General features: G+C 31.5%; 2 protein-coding genes and 1 long non-coding RNA gene across 8 annotated transcripts; 2 read left to right on the top strand and 1 right to left on the bottom strand.

The window, feature by feature from the left end:
• Positions 1-73: 73 nt before the first annotated feature.
• Positions 74-15529, top strand: LOC107064987 (epidermal growth factor receptor kinase substrate 8). Its single transcript, XM_089169944.1, has 10 exons — positions 74-578; positions 6326-6400; positions 6485-6723; positions 6807-7143; positions 7214-8430; positions 8518-8635; positions 10709-11131; positions 11198-11366; positions 11435-11570; positions 11678-15529. Exons 2-10 carry the CDS (start codon positions 6355-6357, stop codon positions 11753-11755), a joined length of 2763 nt encoding a protein of 920 aa, XP_089026070.1. The 5' UTR covers positions 74-578; positions 6326-6354; the 3' UTR covers positions 11756-15529.
• Positions 13559-26329, bottom strand: CRMP (Collapsin Response Mediator Protein). 6 transcript variants are annotated; one of them, XM_089169930.1, is made up of 11 exons: positions 26171-26329; positions 26035-26096; positions 21448-21542; positions 20592-20904; positions 19492-19665; positions 19294-19407; positions 17456-17688; positions 16551-16887; positions 16316-16471; positions 15945-16221; positions 13559-15825 (listed from the first exon to the last, which is right to left on the bottom strand). In XM_089169930.1, exons 2-11 carry the CDS (start codon positions 26071-26073, stop codon positions 15746-15748), a joined length of 1818 nt encoding a protein of 605 aa, XP_089026056.1. In that variant the 5' UTR covers positions 26074-26096; positions 26171-26329; the 3' UTR covers positions 13559-15745. The 6 variants fall into 6 exon arrangements, with proteins under 6 accessions (XP_089026056.1, XP_089026057.1, XP_089026054.1 ...); XM_089169931.1 differs by having other exon boundaries at positions 26035-26115; positions 26164-26324; XM_089169928.1 differs by having other exon boundaries at positions 26164-26324.
• Positions 22085-25121, top strand: LOC149033353 (uncharacterized). Its single transcript, XR_016175781.1, has 2 exons — positions 22085-22753; positions 23060-25121. It is a non-coding gene; the product is annotated as an uncharacterized LOC149033353 (long non-coding RNA).
• Positions 26330-26345: the final 16 nt, after the last annotated feature.

Here is a 26345-nt window from a genome sequence, read left to right as displayed (position 1 = left end):
TCCTTTAGATTTATACATACTTGTCCACATTTTATATTGTCAGTAAGAAAAGAACTTGTAATTTAATCTGCAGCCGCGAGATGGTGCCAAAAGAAGAAATAGGTCATTGACGAACATCGAATTGTTCGGGCCCGATGTTAAAAACTTTTTTTCAATATAATTTCAAATCACAAGTAATAATAGGATGAGAAAATAGAAGAAATAAATTATATTCTAAATACAATATAAAAATTATATTAAATAATGAAAAATAATATTAAAGACTATTAATAAAAATATGGATCCAAAGATATTACGTTCCTGTTAAAAGAATCGATCGTGACGTAGTAGGGATCGAGGAATGAGCCAATAGAAATCGGTGTATCAAAGATCGCACCTTGGTAGATGAGGTAGGGAGGTGAGAAGAGCAGGTAAACCGCGAAGTAGAGAAGGTAGAAGGATTAAAAGTAGTCGTGAGAAATTTTCAGTCGAGCATGGTCGGGTCGTAGGTGTTCATTCCTTTAATAAAGGTTTCTTCCTTTGTGTATGTGAGGGTGAAGTGTGTGTGGATAGAAAAAACTATTCTTAATAAAAACTAGGTAAGTTTAATTAGTAATAGTAATACGATGATATCTCCAGATAAACGATATTTCAAATATTTAAGTTGCTTTCGTTTCGGCAGCCATCCGTGTTTCATTTCCTTTCCTTTCGTTCATTCGCTCACAGTATACTTATCGTCATCGGCTCGCGACACCTACAGTTGCTTGGAAGTTTACGGCAATACTCCACACTACCTATACGATCCTATACATTCATATCATTTCCGTGAAACAACACGCCTAAATAAAAGCAATCAAGCTGTGTCAAGGTTTCCTTCTAAAGAATATCACTCTAACGCCATAACGGAATTCAGTGCAATCCTGAATACCTTTCTTCACGGAATTCCAATTGGTATTCCAATTAGTATTCCTTCAGAGGCACACCTGTTGCTCTCTGGTCTTCACTTAAGACTCCTTCTACATAATTTTCCTATGAAAACCTAAACCAAACAATTTCCTGTCTTTTCTCTCCTCTCTCTCTCTCTCTTTTTCTCTTTCGATTTAACATACCTATATATTTTTCTTTGTATATTTACAACTACAATAGTAAGTAATTTAAATCGCGTGTGTGGAAATTAGTGTATAACTTTTTTTTAATCATCCATCTTTTATTTCCACTTAAAATGAAAAACCAATAGGGAGTGCAGATTGCTAACGTATGTATCCATAAAGTCATTCTAATAGATTAATTATTTACCGATAGGAGGGGATAACTTTTCTTTCTGTCCCTGAGTACAGGAATATATTACTTTACATATAAAAAAAAGAAAAAATAGTAATTAATTAGAAAAAATGAATAAATTGGATATATGCACATAACACGTATTAGGTACGTGTATCTGTATTGCAACTATACATCCGGATATAGAACATTTCTCGTATGTGGTTTCAAGCTTATTTTATTCTTCGTGTGTGTATTACTGTAAACGTTTTTTTCTTATAATTAAATGTATAAGACTAAACAGATTGAAATATGCTGCGCTTCGGAAAACAATTCGCATTGTTATCTCGATATCATTATCACTGCAGGATGACTCACTAGTTTTTAATAAGATCGATCAATCGTTTCTTTCTGTAAATCTTTTACCATTATGTTTCTTATATATTTTATTGATTTTATCCGGTTAATTATTTTCAATGAAATATAAAAACCAATTCGTCCGTTTCTCCTCCTAATTACTCGTCAAACGATTATTTTACGATGATATTTAATTTGACAATTATTGTTTAATTTATATCTAGCGCTAAACCACTTTTAGTTTTATAACAATCATCATTTTTTCTCTTTCTCTTTCTCAAAGGTGCAAACACATACACACATACACATATCAAATTGTAATGCTTTTACACTCGATACTCGAATGTAAAAATTCTTATCTATTAAAAGATACGGTCGACGATTTCTCTATATTAGTTGTAACACAATTTTACCGGTTTCTACGTTCTATTGTAAAGAAAATAGAAACCACAGTTTTGAAAACAAAAATAATTTTCTTTATTTAAATTACAATTAAATGTTTATGCGCGCGTATTGCTTTTTCTTACTTAATGCAATTATTATTTTTCTAATGTTTAATATTATTAAGGACACCTGTAATACGCGCCCACTAACATCTAATTGTAAGTAGACCTACGCGTGTCATTGCAATCACTATGACATAGATCGAAGATACTTGCAATAATGAAAATGTTTTATAACAGAAGACTCATCGAGAAGATTCTTTCGAAAGTTCATAAACATACACAATTTTGTCTTGTATAATCACATTATCAACTCGATTTAGAGAACAAAAATCCTTCAGTAATAATAATACTGTAAATCTTAGCAGCATGACGTCATCATTAAACGAAATAGACTAAAAAAATAAAAAATCTTTTACAAAATCGAGCACCAAAATGGCGGATATCAAGTATCTCATTGAGCAATTACCGAACTTATAAATTAGTATAAAAATAATAGAAAATATAGTAAGAAGATGTGGAAGTGGAAAACAAAAAACCTATCAATAATATAACCACACACACATAATCATTTATTTTCCTTGCCTCCGGCTCATTTCTGTTGAAAGTGTCATATAGAGCCCGTATGACGTATTATATGCTATATATCTCTCCCTCTATCTATCTATCTATCTATCTATCTCTCTTTCTCTCTCTCTACCATACTCCTGTATACTAGTTATACGGGCAGACAGTTGTCTTTTTTTTCTATCTTTCTTTTACTTCTTTCTCTAAGGCAGTGCAAATCCCTTAGCATGATGACACACGATGTGACACTCGATGACCTTAGGCAGTTTCCTACGCCGTTAAATAACGCATCTTCTCGATTTTATGCGCGCGCACTCATTCTCTCTTCTATGTAAGGACACTTACATATCTCAAAACGAACAATACAAACTTCTATTATTTATTGTTGCTTCGGGCCTTAGAGTCAGCCCCCCCTGCAACGATCATTTTTCATTTTTTTCTCTTTCATGAAGTTTTTCTAAAACGATCATAAATTATTTTTGAATTCTTCTATATAGTAAAAATAAATATTAAAAATTAGGTTTGACAGATAGCTTAAATTATATTTAAAATTTACTTTTAAATAACTATCGATAATTATAGTTATTAATCACGAGGACCTAGAGTTTCCTGAAACGATCATTTTTCATTTCTCTTTCTCTTTCATAAAATTTTTCTAAAACGATCATAAAATATTTTTTATTCTTTTTGAATGGTGAAAATAAATATGAAAAATTACGTTAAAAGATGGCTTTAACTATATTTAAGATTTACTTTTAAATAACTATCGATCATTATAATTATTAATCGTGTGGAAGCGAGTGCATTCGTTCGGTCCATTCACTGGAAAACTTGTTCAACACTCTGCAACACGAATTGGAAGGTATGCGAGAGGTACATTGCTAACTTTCTTTCCACTTCTTTTTTATTTTTTTTTCCTTCATTATGTACGAGTATTCGAGCGCGCCTTCACGTGTGTGTACTAGTGTCGTATCCACGCATGCGTCCAACCACGAGGAACACGCTAACTTCTACTTATGTTGGATTTCTGTTGTTTACTTTCGATTAGATCTTTTTCAAGATCTAAACTTTCTTATTTCAATTTTGTTAGGTATGCATTTCAAACTGGTTTGAATCAGGTTTTTCTACCTGTCGCCACCTGCTTTAGAATTTTCTTACTACATTTTGTATAATCGATTAATCGAATTATTGAAAAGTCGAAATTATGAATAAAATACAATCAATTATGTAACAAAGTATTTACATAATAAGTACCCAATAATTTCTTCGCCATTCAATTAACGTGCACTATTAAACGATCTATAAATAGTTGTTGAAAAAAAAAAACGAAAAATAATTTCATTTCTATAAAATATAATTGTCATGCAGCTAAATACAGCAACATAATAATAGATAACCCTCAGTAGTTATATCTGCGCGACCATGTTACGAGTAACGAGTAACGGTTATAGGATAAATGAAAAACACGAAACTTCCGCATAAATTTCTTCACGTCTACGGGCAGTTCAGTCAATGCCCTTATGTTGTACATCTTGCATCTGTTTAATTAAACGGTTACTTGAGCAGAAAAAATTAATGCTCTTTATATGTCGCAATTTAAACGTTATGTTTTTGTTTTTCAAACAAAATGAAAATGTGCGATAATTTATTAACTTCAACCATTTTTATAAATATTTTGGTTAGAATAAATCAGGGGGAAACCATGAAATGAATTCGTATCGACATAAAATTTCATTTTCGCGAATTCTCGAATGTAAATAACCGGCACGATGGAAACAATGTCCTATTCGATGACTCCACAAAGTAAAAAGTTTAGACTGAATTTGTTCCTTCAGAAATAGAACGTTGAACGCGGTGTTTATGTCAAGTACGTTCAAGGTCGTGCTTATACCTCGCTCTCTTCGACACGCATTCCGTTAGTAAATTTTTCTCTTTGAGGTGTGCCTGCATATAGAAAAGATTACTTGGCTTCTTATATTGAAGATTCCTGTTGTTGTCTCTGTCGTTGAGAAATTCCATAACGTTTGAATACTTCAAGTTTCGATTCTATCTTTTTTTTATTTTTATTTTTCCTCCTTGTTGATCAAGCAAGTAGTAGTAGTAATTAACATAATTTCTTGTTTTTTCTTTATAACGACGGCCGGTGAGTCCCTTGGAAAAAAATCTCGCTTATGCTCGCATCGAAGTCTCCGAAATGGCCACGCCGCGTCGTAATCCGACTCGTCCGCTTGGATATTTGACAAATGTATAACTTTTCTATAAAATGATTATTTAGGAAATAATGTATATAGTTGTAATATATGTGACTATGTTGAATCAGAAGATAGGTATTTGAAATTTAAGAAGGAATCTAACGCGCGAGATCAATTCACATTAGAAACTTGCTTCACTGGTCTTTTATAGTTGATACATGGATCCCACTCAACATCCTAGCTTCTCCCTTTTCTTTACTCGCTCGGAATCATCAAAATGATTATTTACAAATCTAAAAAGATATTTTTTAGTGTCAATTTGTAGTTGTAAGTATAGTAGTTCTTTTTTTTTCGATAAGAGAGAAGTGAAGAGAGTTGGATAATGGTCGAAGTGATATCGTATAAAAAGGACACTCGATATACTTGGGTTTTAACAATGTCTTCCAACGTTCTAAGGTTTCCCACGGCACCTTATCTTTCGCTAGTAAATTGCAACATTACTGCTACGAGCCACGCAGCAGTGAAAGCATTTGCTTAGAAAGAAGAACTTGCCCTATGACGGTCATTGTCTTAATACGCAATATTTATATAGATATATGTTCTTATGCATATAAGTACTCACACGAATTGTATCCGTTCTACCATATAACAAAACTTTTATTTCCTCGTCTATGTAAGTTTATAATTATATATACGATGTATCTAACCATCTATTTGAAATGTACGAGTATATTTGTATCGTGCATGTGCCTGATGTATGATTCAAGCGTTAATTTCTGATATGCGATTGGCAATGTTACGTGCCATCAAATTATTTACTTTTATATCAACACGACGGAAAAAGATATTATCAAAGCACTTTAATTTACAATCAAGACAGATAAGAGAATCTCGAAATCTTTGAGTTTCTTTTCTACTTTTGTATTCTATAAATGACATTGGCAAAGCAAGTAGGTAATTAAGTCGTAAAGTATAATGGAGATTTAACTATTGTTCTTAAATGGGATTTTAAATGAACCATCATTTCAACTGTACAAAACGATTAGAATATATATATTATTCTGAATAAGTTTTCAGTCATCTTAAATGAATCATAAATTGTGAAATTATTAAAGTAAGCTTTAAATAAGTTTTCAGTAATTTCGAATGACCCATAAATCGTACTCATAAATCGAAACGTTCCAAATGATTATTATTACTCTCTAAATAATTTTGAAAGTTCAAATCTACGACGTACACACCCGTGAAAGAAATTCAATACATGCCTAACGAACGAATTAGGCTCATTGGAATTTCACTTTGGTTACATGCTGACTTTCATGCGATACCAAGTATGGGTCCCATGACCCGATGCTAGCCGGATACAGCTAACAGACATACCGTTCAAGTATCGACCGTTATCGAGATATTGAATCGTTATTTCGACGTTTGATAACAAAATATATATATATATATATATATAATCAATTACTTTCATCGTATCATTTCTATTATCGTTATATTCTATTTTACGATTCGATGTTTCAGGCAAGGTTGATCGTATCTGAACTTCCAATATGCCATACTATAACAGCAGCCATAGTCCAGCAGTTTATAACAAAGGTATACAAATAGTTATAAACACGTGCCATGAATAAATATTGATAAATTATTAAATAAAATATTAAAATTTGTTCTTTACCAAAGATGGAAGCTCCAGCGGACCATCGAGTACTTCCGGTGGCCGTGGCAGTAGTACCGAACCACCTACCTATATGATGGAACATTTAGCAACGTTTACAGTGACGAAAGAGATAGGTATTGTTTATCCTGCTGATGGTATGCGACGTCTTTTGCAATTAGAAAAAAGTAATGGTATATGGAGCCAAAAGATGCAGCTTCGTTTGGAAAGAAATTGGGTTCTTATCATGGACAACGAAACTGGGGTATATTGATATACATTCTATTGAAATTGATAACAGTAATATAAATAAATAATACTGATCAATTGTATTTATGTTTGAAAAAGGCCGTGATGGAACGATTTCCAGCTTCTTTGATCCAAGAACCAACCGCATTTACCTCGAGAGATCCAATGGAGATGTACAATAACATTTTAGTATTTTCGGTTGCTGACGATAGCGGCTCTCAAAGAGCAGAAATGCATATATTTCAGTGTCAGAGTGTATCTGCTCAAGACTTGGTAGAAGATTTGAAAATGCTTCAAATGGGGAAACTTGTACCAGGTGGTTCACCTAGGGGTCCAAGAGGTCAGATACCACCACCACCTGCGTTACCACCACCTGAACCGCCATTGAATGGCGTTAATGTACGCGAACAGGTGTCTGCGTTCAATGCAGCCAATGGTGAATACATCACGTGATATTCTTGAACAAAGTATAACGAATATTATTAAATGATTTTTTGATCTTACAGCCGATGGCCAGAACGATATATCTCGCGAAGAAAACAACGATGAGGTGTCCTCAACGTCATCAGAAAAATATGAACGAGATGTAACGATATTGAACCATTGCTTCGACGACATTGAAAAGTTTATCGCACGTTTGCAATATGCCGCGGCAGCTTCGAGAGAATTGGAACGTAGACGACGTAACAGAAAATCGAAGAAAAGAAATTTAGGAGATGGAATGTTAACTATGAGAGCAAAGCCACCACCAGAGATGGAGTTTATCGACATCTTTCAAAAATTTAAACTTTCTTTCAACCTGTTAGCTAAATTAAAAGCACACATTCACGATCCGAATGCTCCAGAATTGGTACACTTCCTTTTCACGCCTCTCGCTTTAATCGTAGATGCATCTCACGATACGAATTATGATACGAATTTACCAAGTAAGGTTGTATCACCCTTATTGACCAGAGAAGCAGTCAATTTGTTAATCAATTGCGTTACCAGCAAGGAAACTGAACTCTGGCATTCTCTTGGCGATACATGGCTTATTCCTCGTGATCAATGGAAAGGACATGTGCCACCTTATCATCCAATCTTCACGGATGGTTGGTCACCGGAATATCCCATACCTGAAGACCGAGATCACGATCACCTAGCTTCCCTTTTGAACGCTGATAAACAAAAAAGGGATGAACTTCCTGAACAACAGAATGATCCCTATTATAATCATCGAGACGTAGACGAGTCACATTATAGTAGTGAGTATCTCGAATACGATACCAGAGAGGAACGAGCTGGTACTGAATACTTTGATAGAAATTATGGACCAACCTCGGAACTTTATGCGAGAGAAGAAAGGAACATCGATCAAACTAGAGCTCACAGTGACATATCGGTAGATTCAATTGAAAGGGCACCTAGAGGTGCTGCTATTGAAAGAGCTCAAGAAGTTTGGTTGGACGAACTTGTAGCTAGAAATGCTAAAATAGTTCACGTTACTTATCCCAGAACAGCTAACAATGACAAAGAACTGACAGTTGTCAGGGGCGAATATCTGGAAATACTTGATGACAGCAGGAAATGGTGGAAAGCGAGAAATTCTAGGGGTCAAGTAGCTCACGTGCCACATACTATTGTTACGCCTCACAATGCATCACAACCTGCCGACAATGATGTATTTAATAATCCATTATATACAAGTCGATATCCTAGACAAGGACACGGTTATAGTTACGAAGTGAGAAATAAATCTTTACTTATATTTTCATCAATTTAATTTCATTTATTGTTTCATACGAAACAATGAATTTCCATTAATTTGTAGGATTCTGAAATTGAAAGAACCAGTACTAGTCCTGGACCAGAAGCAGCTCATCGAACCCATGCGATCCCACCACCAGCACCCGCGGATTGGGTTAGAAAAGAACGTCTTGGGAAAAAAGGTGAATTTCGTTATTTTTAATAACGTCGTTATTATTGTCGTCGTTTTGAACAAATTGTCCTCGATACGCTTTGCTTTCGATTACGTGGACATTTATGTGTCTTGCATTAAGATTTCTTTGTCTTTTTTTTTCTCTTTCTCTACCTTTTTCTTTCTTTCTTTCTTTTTTTCTCAACGTTTCTTTAAACCATAAGAAAATTGTCTAATTACAAATGATCGGTGTAAAGTGTATTGCGAGTCGCTATTATTTCTCTCTTTATAATGAGTTCTTTAAAAATGGAATAATACAGTAATGCATCCGTCTCTCACATAATATTTGATATATTGTTTTATTTAATATCACTGTATATATATATAATATTAATAATAATATTAATAATAATGTGTAAGCGCGAGTAACGTCTAGACTGAACAATTAAAATCGTTATCGCTACGAGCACAGGGTGATTTGGCTTTTAATAATAATCCTGGATAATGTGACAAGATTTTCTTTTTTATCTCATCGTTTATATCTCGCAGGTAACTGTTTATTGGTTTTATTTTTACTTTTATATTATTCATTAATTACTGAATTATTTGCCTAACTTAAATTGGATCATTTTGCTTGCGTGTTTATTCCATTACCTAAAATCTCTTATAAATTTTTATTATGATATATTATAATAAAAATATTATTCAAAGTTTGATAAAGCAATAACACCCTGTATATAATAATAAATTTCGTTATAGAAGATTTTTAAAATTTTTCTTTAATTAGATTAAATTAGTTACTTTGGCAATATCACCAAAATATTAATTGAACAATGTTCTCCAAATTAATACAATTTAATTAAATTTAACTCTCCAACCATTTAATTTATCTTTAAATATATGGAATGATTTTTTTTTTAATAAGTCAGTACATTAGAAGTAGATATTATTATTTAACAATTAATAGAAAAATGCGTTACTTTCGTCGACTATGTATGGTCATACTTTGTTTTTTTTTTTAATTTTTTTTAATACCTCAATAAAATAATTTATGTACGAAGTACGTACAAAGAATCTCGACTAACCAAATTTACTTTAGCAAGATAAAATAATTTGCACATAGATTTTTAGAATGAAAATATTGTAATGCAAGCTAGAGTCTGTAAGATATTTAACTACCGGCTCTCATTTATATCTACATTGTGACCGTAATAATTAAGTGAGTCATTATTCTGTTTGTCTATTCATTTATGGATACATTTACCAAGAATAAATAAGAAATTGCTGCGGTTTATGAAGTCGTTAGACTGAATAAACGAATGATATAATCATTTTGTAAGAATATTAAAAAGATACAATACTTTGAGTTTGGCTTACAATTAATTAAAAAACATTTACGATTAATAGTAGACTTGGAATTTGTGCTTTAACGTGTTGTCTCATTTATCTGTATGTCTTTGTGTAAAGGAGCTAGTACAAATTACGAATCGATTAAAAAAAATAGAAAACAATATGGTAGAATGAAATAATGTATTGATTATCAATAAAATTTATCTTTTCATTCAGTAAATTACGTTAAGATATATTGTAATGCATTTTTTTGAACACGTTTCTCGATATTACAAGTTAAGAAAAATAAATTTGTCTTTGCTATTAATTAGCGCTTATTCATTTCGTAATTATTGTTGAAATATATTCCAATAAATGTTGTGTTCAAGGTTTGGGAATGAGATCCGTCCAGTATTTCATTGCACTGTAATTAATGTACATCACTTTATGAACAAATATATACGTTTACAATCTTGAATTGCCTAAATGTTATTGTACTGTCCATTTCCTATATAAAGTGAAGAGTGTTTTTTGTGGGATCAAATATTCATATAAAGATAAGAACAATTGTTTATTTGTTTAAGTGCTTTTATCAATAGTGAATTAAACGAGACTTCAATGTTTGTAAAATGTTAATGTACAATTGTATTGCATATATAAGAAATTTATAGAATAAATAAAAATTAGATTTTATGCTTGCTTTTGTATTCGATAAATGTCAAAAAATATATAATATGATTTAACATCAACAATTGAAGATAATTAATTAATTTAGAGAATTTGACTACAACTAATGAAGTTTCAAATACAAAAAACAACAACGACGTATCCAGTAATACATCAGGAAAAGTTACAACGTTGGAAAAAAAAAGTGGTCCTGTAGTTATTATTCGACCATTAGAAGTAACAGCTGCAAAAAATACATTAAAAAAAGTATCGAATGCACCAGTACCACCAGCAACAGCAACAACAACAACAACAACAGTAACAGCAGGAGGAGCAGCAGCAACAACACCACCACCACCACCACCACCACCACCTCCAACATCATTACCACCATCAAAACCACCTGCACCACCACCACTACCAGCTTTAACACCTCCACCTCAACCTTCTCCAGTTTTACAAACTCAAAAATCAACTACATCGACGAGTTCCAACAAATCTGAATTAAATAAAAATAACAAATTCTTCCCTGGTGAGTTTCGAGTCGAGACGTTACGATAATTTTACATTATAATTATTATTCATATATAATTTTAAGGTAAAAGTAGTCAAGATCAAGTTCACGAGGAACTTAAATATGTATTAAACATGTTTAGAGAAAAGAAATTTAGTCCAAATATTATTGAAAGGCAATCTACAGTTTTACATCAATATTCAACTCCCCGCGAAGTTCAATCTTGGTTAACAACTAAAGGATTTTCAGATAAGTAAGTATAACTAATGATTAGAAATAAAAAATATTAACAAAAGACTTAACTGATCGTTAATTTAACAGAGTTTGCAAACAATTAAGAGATATGACTGGTGCTGAAATATTTAATCTAACTAAACGACAATTGGAACAATATTTCGGTCCTGATGAAGGCGGAAAGTTAGAACAACAGCTTATCTTGTCACGCAATGAATGTGGGGTAAGTTTAACGTTAATACGTTAATAGTAAAACTTAATAAATATATTGTTTTTTATATTCTTTTTTTTCTTTTTCTTTTGGTACTAATACTTCCAATTTTTTATTAGTATGAGAAGACAAGGGCATCGGAATTAAAACAAATTTTCGAAAAAATTCGGACAAAGGGCAGAATAAATGAAACGTAAAAGAAACGATTAAACATAAGTGTTTATACATATATAGAAATATGTATATACACGATAATTGATGCTTAAAAATAGTTGTAACTATTTTTAATTCTTAACAAAATTATGAAGTGCAATAAGCTGTGATTTTAATAAAAATATGTAACATAAGTATTAGAAGTAACGTGCTCTAAGTACTTCATAATTTCATTGAAGAAAATTACTTAAAATAAGAAATGTTCATTAAATATACTTATCATCTCTTATAAAATAGATCGATATAAAGAAATTCCCTACTCAAAATCAATAATCACATTATAATGTTAAATAAATTGTATTTAGAACGGACTAATCGGAACCTAAAAAATCAACGATATTAAATTCTAAGAATGTTAAATAAATATCTATAGTAATTTAATTAAAATGAGAATGATGATATATAATATTTAAAAATGTGTCATATACTATATACGAAGACAAGATTTTAAATCGACTGTATCAGTCACATAAACTTTTTAAATCGTTTCAAATTAAATACTTCGTTATTAATATCGCGTTATATTTATTTTGAAGCTATCATTATACATTAATTAATAACAGACATAAATAGATATCCGTCTGTGCATATATCAATTTTTATATATAACTTTAAAATTATATATTTCGATATATTACACAGAAATTTTTTCAATACTCCTCCGGTCGGGATCACATCACGTGAACACATCGATAAGTTTAATAATAATAATAATAATAATAATATTGTATAGAATTTTCAATTCTTAGCAAAGCTCTTTTCGAACACATCACTAAATTATTATTATTATTATTGTTATTATTATTATTATTATTATTTTTATTATTAGTATCGGCTATATTTATAATATATTGCTTCCATACGAAGCATATTTAGCGGCGTTGAATAAAAACAAAAGCAGTAAAGATTTCAGCGTATTTTACGTACGTTAATTGTGCGTTAATTTACAATCTAAATTAATATTAAAATAATAATAATAATAATAATAATAATAATAATAATAATAATAATAATATTATAATATTAATCGATCGAGAAGAAACACAAATTGTTTCTTCCTGTTAATCGAATCGTTAAAAAATACAATTGAATACATAAAAAGTAATTTTTAATTTAAATGCAAGTGACCTTATTTTCTGTTCTTGTTCTCCTTTTAAATTATACTACACGAATGAAATAAATAATGCATTTTTAAATGCATGCCATGATCCATGTAAAAGGCCTATAAAGTGTTCTTCGAATAATTTCTTTTTTTTTTTTTTTGGAAGAAGTTCGATACTATTATTTGTTCGTTCTAAATTCCAATTTTATGAATATCCTAAAAGTTCGTAAAAATGTTGTATAAAATTTGTCTAGAAAACTGGTAATCAATCTAAAAAATCGATACACAAGTTTCCATTTACGATTCTATGAATAAAGTGAGAGATGACGATAGATAACAGCTTCTCGATGATACAATGCTATGAATTGGTCATTCGTGAATGTCTCACACGTTTTTCATTAGAGATAATATTGGTTTTCTTTTTATATATATATAAATATGACAATTATTATATATACTGTTTATCATTATTGGGATCAGAGTTGTTATTATCAATAATAATAATTATTATTATTATTACGGGTCAGTACTACCAATTCTAACGTTCCAAAATGAAGATACTTTCAAGAGAGTTATTCTAGAATAACTTTTTTTCTAGTTGAAAATTTATATTCTAATCTCGAGGTGATTAAATTCATTCTAATTTATCGTAGAAGAGTATGCAAGAAATAAAAAAGAAAGTAAATAATTGACAAGTTGGAATGTGATATAATCAACCTTTAAAATTTATACAATAAAGTAACAGGAAAATGATACGTAAGACAAATTATATTTAAAAGATTATTGTTTTGCTAATATGCCTTTTTTCAATCGTTATATTGTTTCTCTTTAAACTTTTTAATTTATATATATGTAATAATTGCACGTATTTGTAAATTGCTCATTTTACGAAAAGGACATATTTGAAATATTTTAATCATTTGATGTAAGAACATTGTTTGTGCGTAACATATAACTTTCATAGCTCACAATTATGAAATTTATATTAAATAATAATAAATTTCATTGATTTGAGTTATTCGTATACAGTAGATGCCACCGTTTTATAAGCTTGAAATAGAAGAATTTATATATCTATATATACTTTTCTTTATAATGTGTATGTATATAAATCATGAAAGTTCCAAGATTAACATTTAACAAATAAAAACTGTATTTCTATCAGTTAATCACGAAATATATATCTTGAAAGTGATGTTAAAATCTTAACAAATTACAAGCTTCATGTTAAAAATCTTGATTAATAATCGAGAAACCTTCGAATACGATTTAAACAAATTACATATGCACCTTGTTATTAATTATTAATAATATTAACGTAAACTATATATATATATATAAAACTGACTTTTTCTTTCTTTTTGTTTTTTTCTTTGTGTGTTTTTTTTTAATATTTACATAATATTTTATTAAGGCTGCAATAAATTGTACTTATGCTCAAATATTATTATAAGACATAACATTACAACTATAACATAAATTTCGAATATAAAACAAACAATCATATTATTAAATTCTCTTCATAAAAACCAATCAATCATTAAACATTTGTAATGTTGTATGTGAGACATTTACAACTCCAACGTTATTGATTTTTGCATACATATACATACATACACACATACAAATAAGTGTACATACGTTTGATATCGCAACAAAGGAAAATGTCTCTTTTGTAAATTTCTATAAACTTAATTGTACGAGGATTGTATGAAATTGTAATATGCTAAACAACGTCACCTTCTTTTGTCACATTTTTAAGGGAGCGAAAAGTTTAACGTTCATGGAAAACATTTCTTTTTTTAATGTTTGTTTAAAGATGAAAAAACTACGTAAGAAAAATCTTGTTTTTTTGTTGTTGTTGTTTTAAAGTACACGAAATACATACGCAGTTGTCATGGGTAAAAACAAAAGTTTTCTCGATATGTCATAAAGTAACATAATTAGAAATAATACGTTAGAAATATAATTACGTTAGATCGTTCCATATCTTGTTTTCTATCCTGAGGAAAACGCAATAATGACTTTAAACAAAATTGACTAAGCAGCGGCGCATAAGATTACATTTAAACGTTAAATATAAAATAATGTATTATAGCGATAAGTAAGATAAAAAGAGAGAAAACAATGGAACCGTTAAAAAAATGTTTCTTGTAATCTATTTAATAAATAATAAGAATATAAGTAGAGCTTCAAAGTTGACCTTGGAAATCGAAAAAGTTTGACTAAATCGTCATATATCTTTTACGTCAATTGTATCAATGTATATCTATCTATTAGAATGATTTAAAGTATAGGTTGTCATTCTGCTCGCATGGATTATTGATCATATACTAATATTTGAAACATAGAGGGAAAAGAAAAGAAATGATAAGAAAATAATAGAAAGAAAATCCAAGGCCAAAATGTGAGAAGCGACGATGAAAAGACGACGGAGCGATAATGGAATGACAATGGAGCTTGACAATGAAGCGAATTAGAAAAGCGAGATAATGAAGCGAGAAATGGAAAGGTAGATAGATAGATAGAGATAGAGATAGAGATAGATAGATAGGTAGATATATATATGTATATATAAGTGTGCGAATGAATGAATACAAGTAGTATACAACCTACTGGATAGGGGCCTCCGAATCCTCCTTAGATGGAACAGACCTTAATCGATGAGAACACCAATGAAATAAACTAAACTTAGCTTAATATTTGGTGATTAGCAAAACCTATAAAAGCAGGCTTGATAATTAATGTAGTATGTATATGAAAAAAGAAATAATATGTGATAGGAGAAGGAAAAAAGGGACATTTTGACTGTCTCTTTGATCATTTCTATCCGCCAAAAGCAATTCTGTGTGCTTAACTTTCTTTTACAAAATTACCAAAAACCTCCCGCACTACGCCCACCGGGTGGATTGTTAACACGAATGCAAGCTCTTCGTGCCTCTTCCACGTCCTCTGTAAAAGTAAAAATACATTTCATAACTATAATTATATATAAATATTAGACAGAAAACCATATCTTATTTTAATATAATAAATTCTAGAATAAAGAATACAAAAGTTATTAATTTTACCGCTGATAGAGAATGTAGAATCTTGTAAATTTCTTTGTCCTTCCAATCGGGGACCTTTCGACGATGGTGTCATGATTGCAGAATCAGGTAAAGTGGGTATGCAATCAATCGACGATAATTTCGGTTTCGGACTTTCATGAGTACCGTTCGTTTGATTATTATGCAAGGCGGCTGCAGCAGCAGCTGCTTTTGCTGCTTCCCTAGCCTTAGCTATAGCGGCATCCTCTTCAGCATACTTCTTAGCTTCCGCTTCCGTCCGTGGTACGCCTCTAGGTCTCTGAAATAAATATCAATGTACATATATGTATTAGATCATACAGTACATACATCGATATCTTGCTTTCTAACTTATTTACAAACAATATATATACCTTCTCACGTTCTTCTATCATGTCATATACATAATTACAGAACGTCGGCGTTTCTACATATCTTCCAAAACCATGAACAGCCTTTAATTCGCATTCGTCTACACATACACGGCCGTTTACGATAACATATTCAGGTACACCATGAACTTCCATACCCTATTTCAAAGTGGAAAAAAAGGAATTAAATAATACAAATGTATGGATTGAAACGTTAATGTGCATTGAAGAACATTACCTCAAAAATATTAAAATCAACGGCTTGGACATGAGTCTCGGCAGAAATCGTACGTTTTCTGTTAGGATCCCAAACAACAATATCAGCGTCGGAACCTACAGCAATTACTCCTTTTCTAGGATAAATATTAAATATTTTAGCTGCGTTTGTACTGGTAACTGCAACGAATCTCATTGGATCCATAATCCCTGCATGTACTCCTTTTTCCCATAGTATAGACATTCTATCTTCGACGCCATTAACTCCATTAGGTATTTTTGAGAAATCATCTTTACCCAATGCTTTTTGTTCGGCATTGAAGGTACAATTATCGCTGCCAGTCAATTGAAGACCGTCCCTAATCAAATTCGTAAAAATTAATTCAAATACCCAAATTATACAATATATTACATGGAAATGTGTAAACATAGCGATTGTATACTATCGGTTACCTTGACATCAGACTCGGCTAAAAGTTTGAACTTAAAATAAAATAAACAAAAATTAAATATATTCACCAATAAAAAATTAATTGTCTACATAAATGATGAACGAGTTAATTGAGTAAATACATAATTATAACAATGTAAACAAAGATATAATAAAACAATAAAAATACTTATGTAGTAATCGCTTAATTAAGTATACAACGTGATATGTGCAACTTCCCACGCTGCATCAATGAAAATGAAGATCAGTTGGTCAGACTAAATGTATCATAGTCTAGTACCAACTGTATCTTGCATAGAAACAGACACACGTAACACATTTTATATTAGTGTCACTTAGAAATTCATGTGAATAAAACGCATAAGAGAAAAGAAAATTACTACTTCAAGAGAAAAAGATATATGTGTATATATATATATATAGAGAGAGAGAGAGAGAGAGAAAGAGAAAGAAAGATCTAATCTTTTTTTACTTACTGAGCCAAATGTTCGATTAAATATGCAGGTGTAGTCGAATCTGGCCTTAAAGGTGGACTAGTTACAAAACGTCGTGCTTTTTCAATATCTTTCCCGTATTGTTCGATACCATCGATACCAACATTACTTGCTAGAGTTTCTCCAAATACGATGACACCATCGCTTTTTTTCGCGGACACAACATCGGCAGCAGACTTGCTTGACACTGCTGAGATATACAGCGGACTATTCACCTAAACGCGATATTGATGTATCTCTTACATTGAAATGATCATTACATTTTTTTCTAACCGACGTCTATTTCATCAAATAATAATAATAATAATAATAATAATAATAATAATAATAATAATAATAATAATAATAATAATAATAATAATAATAATAACGACAACAATAATAATAATTAAGCGATAAAAAAGCATTTACCTACACATCAAAGTTGAAATAAAATTTATCAAAAGTTTAATAATAAGTGCATAAATAAATAAATACGAAAATGCATTACTTTTTTCTATTTCTTTGACAGTGGATACGTAATACATGATAATACCGATTATATAATCTAACTAATCATTCCAATAATGTCAACGAAATAGAACACACAAGTAAAATTAAAATTAGCTACTGGCCGAGAAATAGCAGCGAGGAGCATGCTCAACAAATTTCGAAGGTAAAGTTCGAAAGTAAGGAAACTTCTAAATATACATTTTGGCCCCGCACGCAAAACATAACGAGTAAGAGACGAGTTTTATGAGATTTGAAATGTCAGTAGGGAAGCCTAGATAACGGTGATTGGCCTATTTAACTAAAAACTAACTTTCTCAGATGTTAAAAGTTAATTTTGTGTAAAGAAAAGAGAGAAAGAGATAGATAACTATCAGTTGTATTTAAGTAAGAGATAGCACGCAAAGGATTAGTTGGAATGAGAAAAGTATTAGAAAAATGGGTCGAGATAATTGTTCTACATAATATTGTTCTCTTCGGAAGCCGTTCATCGTATGTCAAGGTCACCGTGAAATCAATTTTACCGAATGGCTTCGCGACTCACCTTGCCAAATAATTTAAAAGTACAAGAGGTGTATTTGGATCTGGCCTAAGTGGTGGACTTAAGACGTGTCCAGCTGCATGCCTCCAACATTTATGCGTGTAGTTGGTACCATCGGTACCGACAGCAGCTGCCAAGGTCTCACCAAAGACGCAAACACCGCGTTTGCGTGCAGCTTCCACGGCTTCTGCGCCGCTACGACTCATCACATGCACTACATACAGCGGACAATTTACCTAGGCGTGCAAAAAGTTACTCCTCCTAGCTTGTGTTTCTAATCTTTAATATGATAGTACATACGTGCATATGTAAAAATGAAAAAAGAAAATAGATATATAAATGAAATTACTTTTTCTTTTTTTTTTCATTGCTTTTACATAACATAAATATTGACGTATTTCTTGTTTATTTTTACTCGCACTCAACGCAAATAAAATAATGAAAAATAATTGCACAAATATAAGCGATACTTTAAATGTTTTTTTTTCTTTTTTAAGTAACAGAAAGAAGGACGTAAAAATTACTTTTATCTACTTACGATTACGTTTACTTATAATACGTATATATACACATAAGTGCAAGCAAGACTCTTACGTTACATAGGAAATGCGATACGTGCAAGAAATAAATAAGATACATAAAAAGCAATGAAAAGAAAATACGAGGAGCAAGAAAATAAAATCAAATAAAAATTCTTTGACAAGAGTAAACTAATACGATTAAATAGACGAGCTAATGGCACGAGGAAGTACCAATGCATCGTGAGGCTTGGTTTAGAACTTTAGCATACCTGGCTTGCTATCGTACAAGCTCTGGTCACCGCTTCCGCTTCTACTTCTTCAGGTCGTGACATTTCGTGACCTTCTGGTCCAGTTACTCCAGCAGCTAATAATTTCTTAGTGTTCTAAAATAAATACAAATACATAATTATTTTTTCCTTTAATAAATTACCATAATTATCATAATTTATAATTGCCATGTTATCTACCTCGGCAATAATGTCACCATTTTCAGCATGAACCATAGCCAATGCTCCTAATTCTTTACAAGCTTTGAACGTTTCAATTAAATCAACATCTCTCAACATGAAAGAATAAGTCATGAACATTTTAAAACTATTAACATTGTGGTCTCTTGCCAGCATAACCATTTCTTCTTTGACCTGAAAAAGGAAAACAAACCAATTATAAAAAACGACGATTAACTGTTGCTGATCATTTGAGATCATTCTTAAAATCCATAAAAGTGAAAATAATTAGGATCAAGTAAAGAATCTAGAGATCAAGAGAATCAGATAATCTATAAGATCATTCTTAGATCTATAAAAGTGAAGACAAATAGGATCAAATAAGGAGTAGTAATGAATTCCATTCATCCGATCGCAACTTATGCGATTTCCTCATCTTACATCTTAGTATTCAGTTAACGATCAAAGTTACGGTTACGAGTCGAGACTACTAGAGACTAGCAGAGACTTGCAATCACCGGATTGGAAGATATACCTGATTAAACTTCTTCAGTTGTCCTTATCTGTAAATCATCCGAGTTGATGCACTCGTACTATCTTAGAATTTAAATATAAACAAACATAAATATGTCAAACCCTTTTCTTTTTCATTACTTTAATATAAGAATATTTGCAAATGATAAATCAAATAAATTTAGCAAACATTACGTAAAGGAAAAAGAAAGAGGTCAAAAGAGATAAAATAGAAAAAAAGAAACTTTATTTTCTAAAAAAGGATGTGTCTTATGTTAAAGGAATTATCGTATTTTAACTGACTAAACGGGATGAGTATAAGCCGTATCGGACTTGACACAATGACCTCGCAAATCGTGTAACCAGCCTATCTTAACACATTGAAAATACTCTTAAGATAGGAAAAAACTAATAGTTAATTTGCAATCAATAAAAAATGACCCTGAAAAGCAACAATTGATAATTCTTTATCTGCGATAGTATCCTATTTCAGGGGAAATTTGTGTACAATATTTTATATTCGTACGTAAGAAGAATAAAATACTAAATATATTATAATTAATGAATATATTACAATATGATTAAACAAAAATATAAATATTACTTACTTTTGGACTCCAGGATGTAACAGCAACGTGAAGAGCATAATCACAGCAAACCTTCTCATCCGCAGTCCGTCTGTATCTTGCGTAAGCTTCAAGAATAGTTTCGTCCTTTTGAGGAAAGGCAAAATCGATAATCATCGTCGTACCACCGGCGACAGCCGCTTTGGTGCCTTGATAAAAATCATCTACCGTTTTGGCACCCATTAATTCCAATTCAAAATGTGTATGGGGATCTATGCCACCTGGCATCACGTATTTTCCCCGAGCATCGATAGTTCTTGTACCACCCGGTATAATAAGATTGCGACCCATTTGTCTGTGAGAACCACAAAACTATTTTTTTGTCTATTCCATAATTTTTGTGATTTTTTGATCATTCTTAAATAAACCGCTATAAAAATAATCTTATAACAGTTAGATTATCGAAGTTATGATACTATAAAGATTAAAACGACGATTCGGAATTATCTGCTTATCTAATATCGCAATTTCTAGACTATATGACTATTTTATGAGATAAGCCACATTCTCGAGTCTGACAAATCATATTGGTTTAACACGACAATTGCATTATATGCGTCTGCTCGTGTTCTATTTATGCTTTGATAATAAAGGAAACTACCTTATCGTATCGTTGAATTTTTTCCGCGCAAATATTACGTCAAATAAATCGCAACGAGTAAACTTTTAGCCAAGTGTCGATTTTATCTTCTATAACATTATGTCATTTAAACGTTACATTTTTTTCTATCTATAAATATAACTACGTGGGTTTAAATTAGATCATTTTTCTTTACATACACTAATTGTAAGTAAAACAAATAATTACTTCTTTTTTATCTAGATAAAAATGTTTCACCTAATAATGCCATCCTCGATGTAAACGTCGCTATCAATGATGCCATCCTCGTTGACAACTTTACCATTCTTGATCAATAACCGATTCTGCGCGCTCTGAAACAAAAAATTAGATAAAACAATTAAATCAAAATGTACAAAATTAAAATAAAAAATAATAGAAAAAAGTTGCAGATATAGGAGAAAAAAAAATTCAAAATTGCGATTATACTCTTACGACATATTTAATACAAATTCACGTATACATATATAGACGAGATTATGGTTGCGCCCCCGTCCTTGATATTCGTTTGCTGGCTGTTTCGAGCACGTCCGGTTGCGTCGATTAGTATGCGCGCATTACTATAGATATAAAGTATTATGGCAGGGTATATCAATCGGTGTCCTATGTATGTATATGTATATGTGTTTCTATGAAGGAGGGTGAACGCGCGCGCGCAACACGCACTTCCGTCCAATACCAAATTATAAGGGCGTACACGCATGCTTAGAGGAAAAAAGCATTCCCGATAAGCGTTAAACTAACTTGTTTTTACCTATTCTTATCTTCCTTGGTATCTTAAAACAGGTGAACTTATTTTTCTCGAGATTTCCGAGTGATAAATAGATTGATAATCGAGCATAGAAATAATTTTGAATTGATAGACAAATATAATTATTAAATTGTATGTAATTGAGTTAACTGATCTTATCTAAAATGTTATTTGTTAACTAACAATAAGATAAATGTATTGAAAACAAATCTGGGGTATTTTATAATTTATGTTGATGTTACAATCTTTAGGAAATATTTGTTTACTAAATAAATAAAGATTAATGCTCGTTCAAGATAAAAATGATTCTTACGAACAATAAATAACTTTAATCTTACAATTAGATATAAAGGATAATCCTGCTTTCTCGAAAATTTTCAAAAAATGTAAAAAGAAATAGTAACACAAAGAAGACTGACATTGAATGATATTTATCGAAGATTATCTTTAGATTTTAGAATAAGAAATAAATACTTTTACGATTTAGGGTTGATTGCAAAAGGGGTTAAATAGAAAGGGAGAATAATGGCAAAAGTGGTAAGACACACGCAAAGAGAAAACAACCCAGACGACTTTGTTCTTTTGAAGGGACTTTTTTTCACCGAGTACCATCATAGTGGTTCAACCGGGGAAGATGAAAGGGGGAGGAAGAACAGGATAAGGCAGAGGGTGATGGTTAGGTGGAAAAAAAAAGAGGGAAGGTGCTGAAAAAGGACAATCTCTTCGAAACAACTGTTTTCGTCCCTTTAGGGGGGCTTTTAAAAGTGCTAGCAGGTTAGAACCTTTTGTTCTTTGATGTCCCTTTTCCAGACCAACTCTTCTTTCTTCCCTTTTGACATTGTTCCTTCGTCTCGACCTTTCCTATCACAAGTTAAATCCTCGATACTATTTTGAAACGATTTCTAATTATATGACAAACCATTTCCTCATTGAAATACGCTTACTTGCTTTCTTCAACGATTGTCGATCAACATGAACTTTTACCCAGACTTTTCCTGTCATCTTCGAAAAGCTTTCTCGCTCATTAAAAAACATATGCGTTCCATGAGTCAGAAAGATCGTTTCTTATGATATTTTCAGCTAACTCCGAGCTTAAAATACATGCCTACGTAGTAGACACATAGACATAGCAGCAACAGTAACAGCAACAGCAGGCATCATCCTTGGCGAACCCTTCAAAGAGAAAAAAAGAAAGAGAAAAAAGACTAAAAAAGGCTGACACAGTCAGATTTGTAGGCTTTGTCCACTGAACAGATTGGTAAAACAGATTGAAAGCCATAATCGAACCTTTTGGATGCTGATAGACCAAATTAAATGCAATTTTGTTTCTTTCATTTCTATTTGAATAAATACCTTTTCTAACTCGATCAATGATTATATATGCAACCTTTGCGTGTTACTCTTTACAGCACGATAACATGCCTGTTATCGCAAATAAATTGCTAACATGATCGAATCACGAATCTAGTTTCATCGTGTCGGATCGTACCACATCACGGAGATAAAAATACTTTGCGCGAATTGGATTACGCATTTAGATCCACCTAAACGTTTTACTAACTGTGTGAACTGTTCTCGATCTATATATCCTTCTTTTTATCTTTTTTATTTCAACAGCTTTGATTTAAATGATACAACCAGTTCTCGATCAGATTGAATTCATGTTTTATGAGAATCAAGTATATTAATCGTTTTTCTGACATTGTACACACCTACATGTATCTCCATCCATATATAAATCCACGTATCATGTTAATTAAGGTCAAGAAAAGTAACTAACGGCTCTCTCTCTGTGAAGAACTGAAATTTTCCTTTAGAACTTGGATTCTCTTTCCACGTTCCAATCCGATCGAGAGAACTAGGCTCTATTACCATTAATGAAGAATCCTACAAACTTGCTTGGTAAGAACTTACTAACGAAGTGGTCCGCGTGCATAAACGTTTGTCCTGATTCTATCTTGAGGGACGAATTACGAGTAAATATTACGAAATGTTACAAGTAAACAATTGAAACGTTGCAAAATTATTGTGCAAAATATATTCAAGGTGTATATACACTGACCTCTGAATATCTAAGCATATTACTCGACTTTTGTTTTCAAAGAAAATACATATGCATGGTCTTTTCGTTGTCTACAAAATAGTTGCACACAACACGTGCACCATATTTTTCCATTTAAAAAATGCAACACGCATTGCGATAGTAAGAATCCCTTGATATTAACAAAGGACTAATTCAAATGAGACTTCTTTATAAGTTATATTTTCCTCATTCACGCGCGTAAATATGTAAATGGGTCGTAAGATACCAAACATTCATTGTGGTTGGTCTAGTTTCGTTATGCTAAATGAAATAAAGTCCAGAAACGACAGATACGGGTCACACCTGGGTTCCCAATTTGCTACTTTATATCTATTTATATTTTCTGAATAACGTTAGATCTATCAAAAATACTTCCTACAATTTTTTAAGAAAATCTTAACAACATTGATTTTTGTTAGAGAAATATCAAACAAACAAAGGAAAATAATTGTAACAATAAAATACAATTAAAAAGTTTAATAATAATTAAATGTAATATCTAAATGAATACGCAAATGACAATATTTGGTTTATTTAGAATATTCGCACAATGTTTAAAAAAATATTGAATAGAATTATTAAGTTATACGATAACATCATTTATTCGCACGCACGTCTTTAATATATGTATATGTATGTGCATGTATACCAGGTAGCTATATAATCAGAAACTGACGCGTTTTTCCGACTTTAGGTCGAAGCAGTGTCGACGAACTATTGATTTGCGCACAGCAGAGCTCTGGTCGGTGCTCTCGGTGTTAAAGAAGCACATCCCAGTGCCGTATAATTTTCCATGCCCATGGAAAATCCACCCACACAATCGCTCCTTACGTTTAACACTTCCCCGTAATACACAGGGGGTAGAAATGTACGCGTATGGAAAATCAAATCAAATAGCTACACTTTGAACTCGAGACAATTTTATATGCATGTATATATATTTACTTGACACTCGTGAATTTGATTGTAATTTAAATTGACGTAACTCGTGAAGGTTTGAATTCTAAAGAGGATAAGAAGAGGGAGAGTTTATTTATTATAAAAAAAAAAAAGAACAAATGATACGATGTCAACGAACTTTGCAGTTTCCAACGTGGAAAAAAAAGTAGGGAAAATGTATCGTGGATTAGGATCTCCCGTTATATTATTATACGATCGTCGTCCTCTCCCTCCTACTCCTCCTTTTCCTCCTTTCCCTCACCAACCCCTCCTTGTATTTTCTTTTACACTTATGGTGTCTGCTTCCTTCCACGAGATAGAGACTGGCGCGAGCACCAAGATACTCCGATCAATAAGCCACCAACCTTCCAATTGCCGTAGTGATGCAACAAAAATGACCATTTTTTTCTTTTTTGCCTAACAAAGCTAACCGTATTTTTCATTTTTTTTTTTAATATTTTAATTGATGATTTTTTTAAGGAAATGGTTGTAAGGATAGGAGACTGTACAACATTGAATTTGTATCTTTTAACTTATAAATATGTTAATCATATGTATAGTAAGGAGTATAATTATATTCAAATTAAGTTGATTAGTAATAAGATTTCAAAAAGAAATAATCAATAAGAATTAATCAACGATAGCGTAACGTTATTAATTTTAACGTTATTTTTTAAATTTTCATTATCAAAAAGGTACCAGTTACACTTATATCGATCTAATCAAACAACAGAATTAAATTATATATACAATTTGGATAGAAATTTGATAGAAAAAAATGAATTATTTAGACTACAGTTCAAGCCGGTAAAAACAATAACATAACGAGTATGAAGAAATTAGAATAAATAATCGAAGCGAGACGATTTCAAAGATAGATAGCGCCGTCTTCTCTCTCTCTCTCTCTCTCTCTCTCGCCCCGTCAAAGAAAGAAAGAAAAGAAGAAAAAAAGAAAAAAGAAAGAAAGATGAAGGATTCGACGAAGTTGCCAAGTTCCCTCCTTTTTCTTTCTGTCCCTTTTTCTTTTACTAACCTGCAGGTGGATAGGCACCTTCTTCACCGGCGTGCTCATCTTATAAACTGTGGTTTTGGTATCTGAGAAAAACGTGTTCTTCTTTTAGTATATTAGAAATGCCAAGAGAGAAAGATTATTTTTAGTTACTTTTTACTTTGTTATTATAAACGTGAAAGAAAATATTTTCTATCACCACAGAGTCAGTTGAAAAATTTAAAGATCAGAAAGATACACTGTTTCCCAACACTAGTCAGAGATACGACTGCGGAACAGTAGACGACGCACTTAACGTGCGCTCTTCAACCGGTTCCCCCGCTACTTTTCCCACT

This window comes from Polistes dominula, unplaced genomic scaffold (assembly GCF_049000335.1).
Source record: "Polistes dominula isolate Pdom_NZ unplaced genomic scaffold, Pdom_raw_medaka contig_49, whole genome shotgun sequence".
In the NCBI taxonomy this organism is placed as follows: Eukaryota; Metazoa; Arthropoda; class Insecta; order Hymenoptera; family Vespidae; genus Polistes; species Polistes dominula.
The sequence above is the reverse complement of the archived record's forward strand: the minus strand, read 5'-3'. Positions and strand labels throughout refer to the sequence as shown.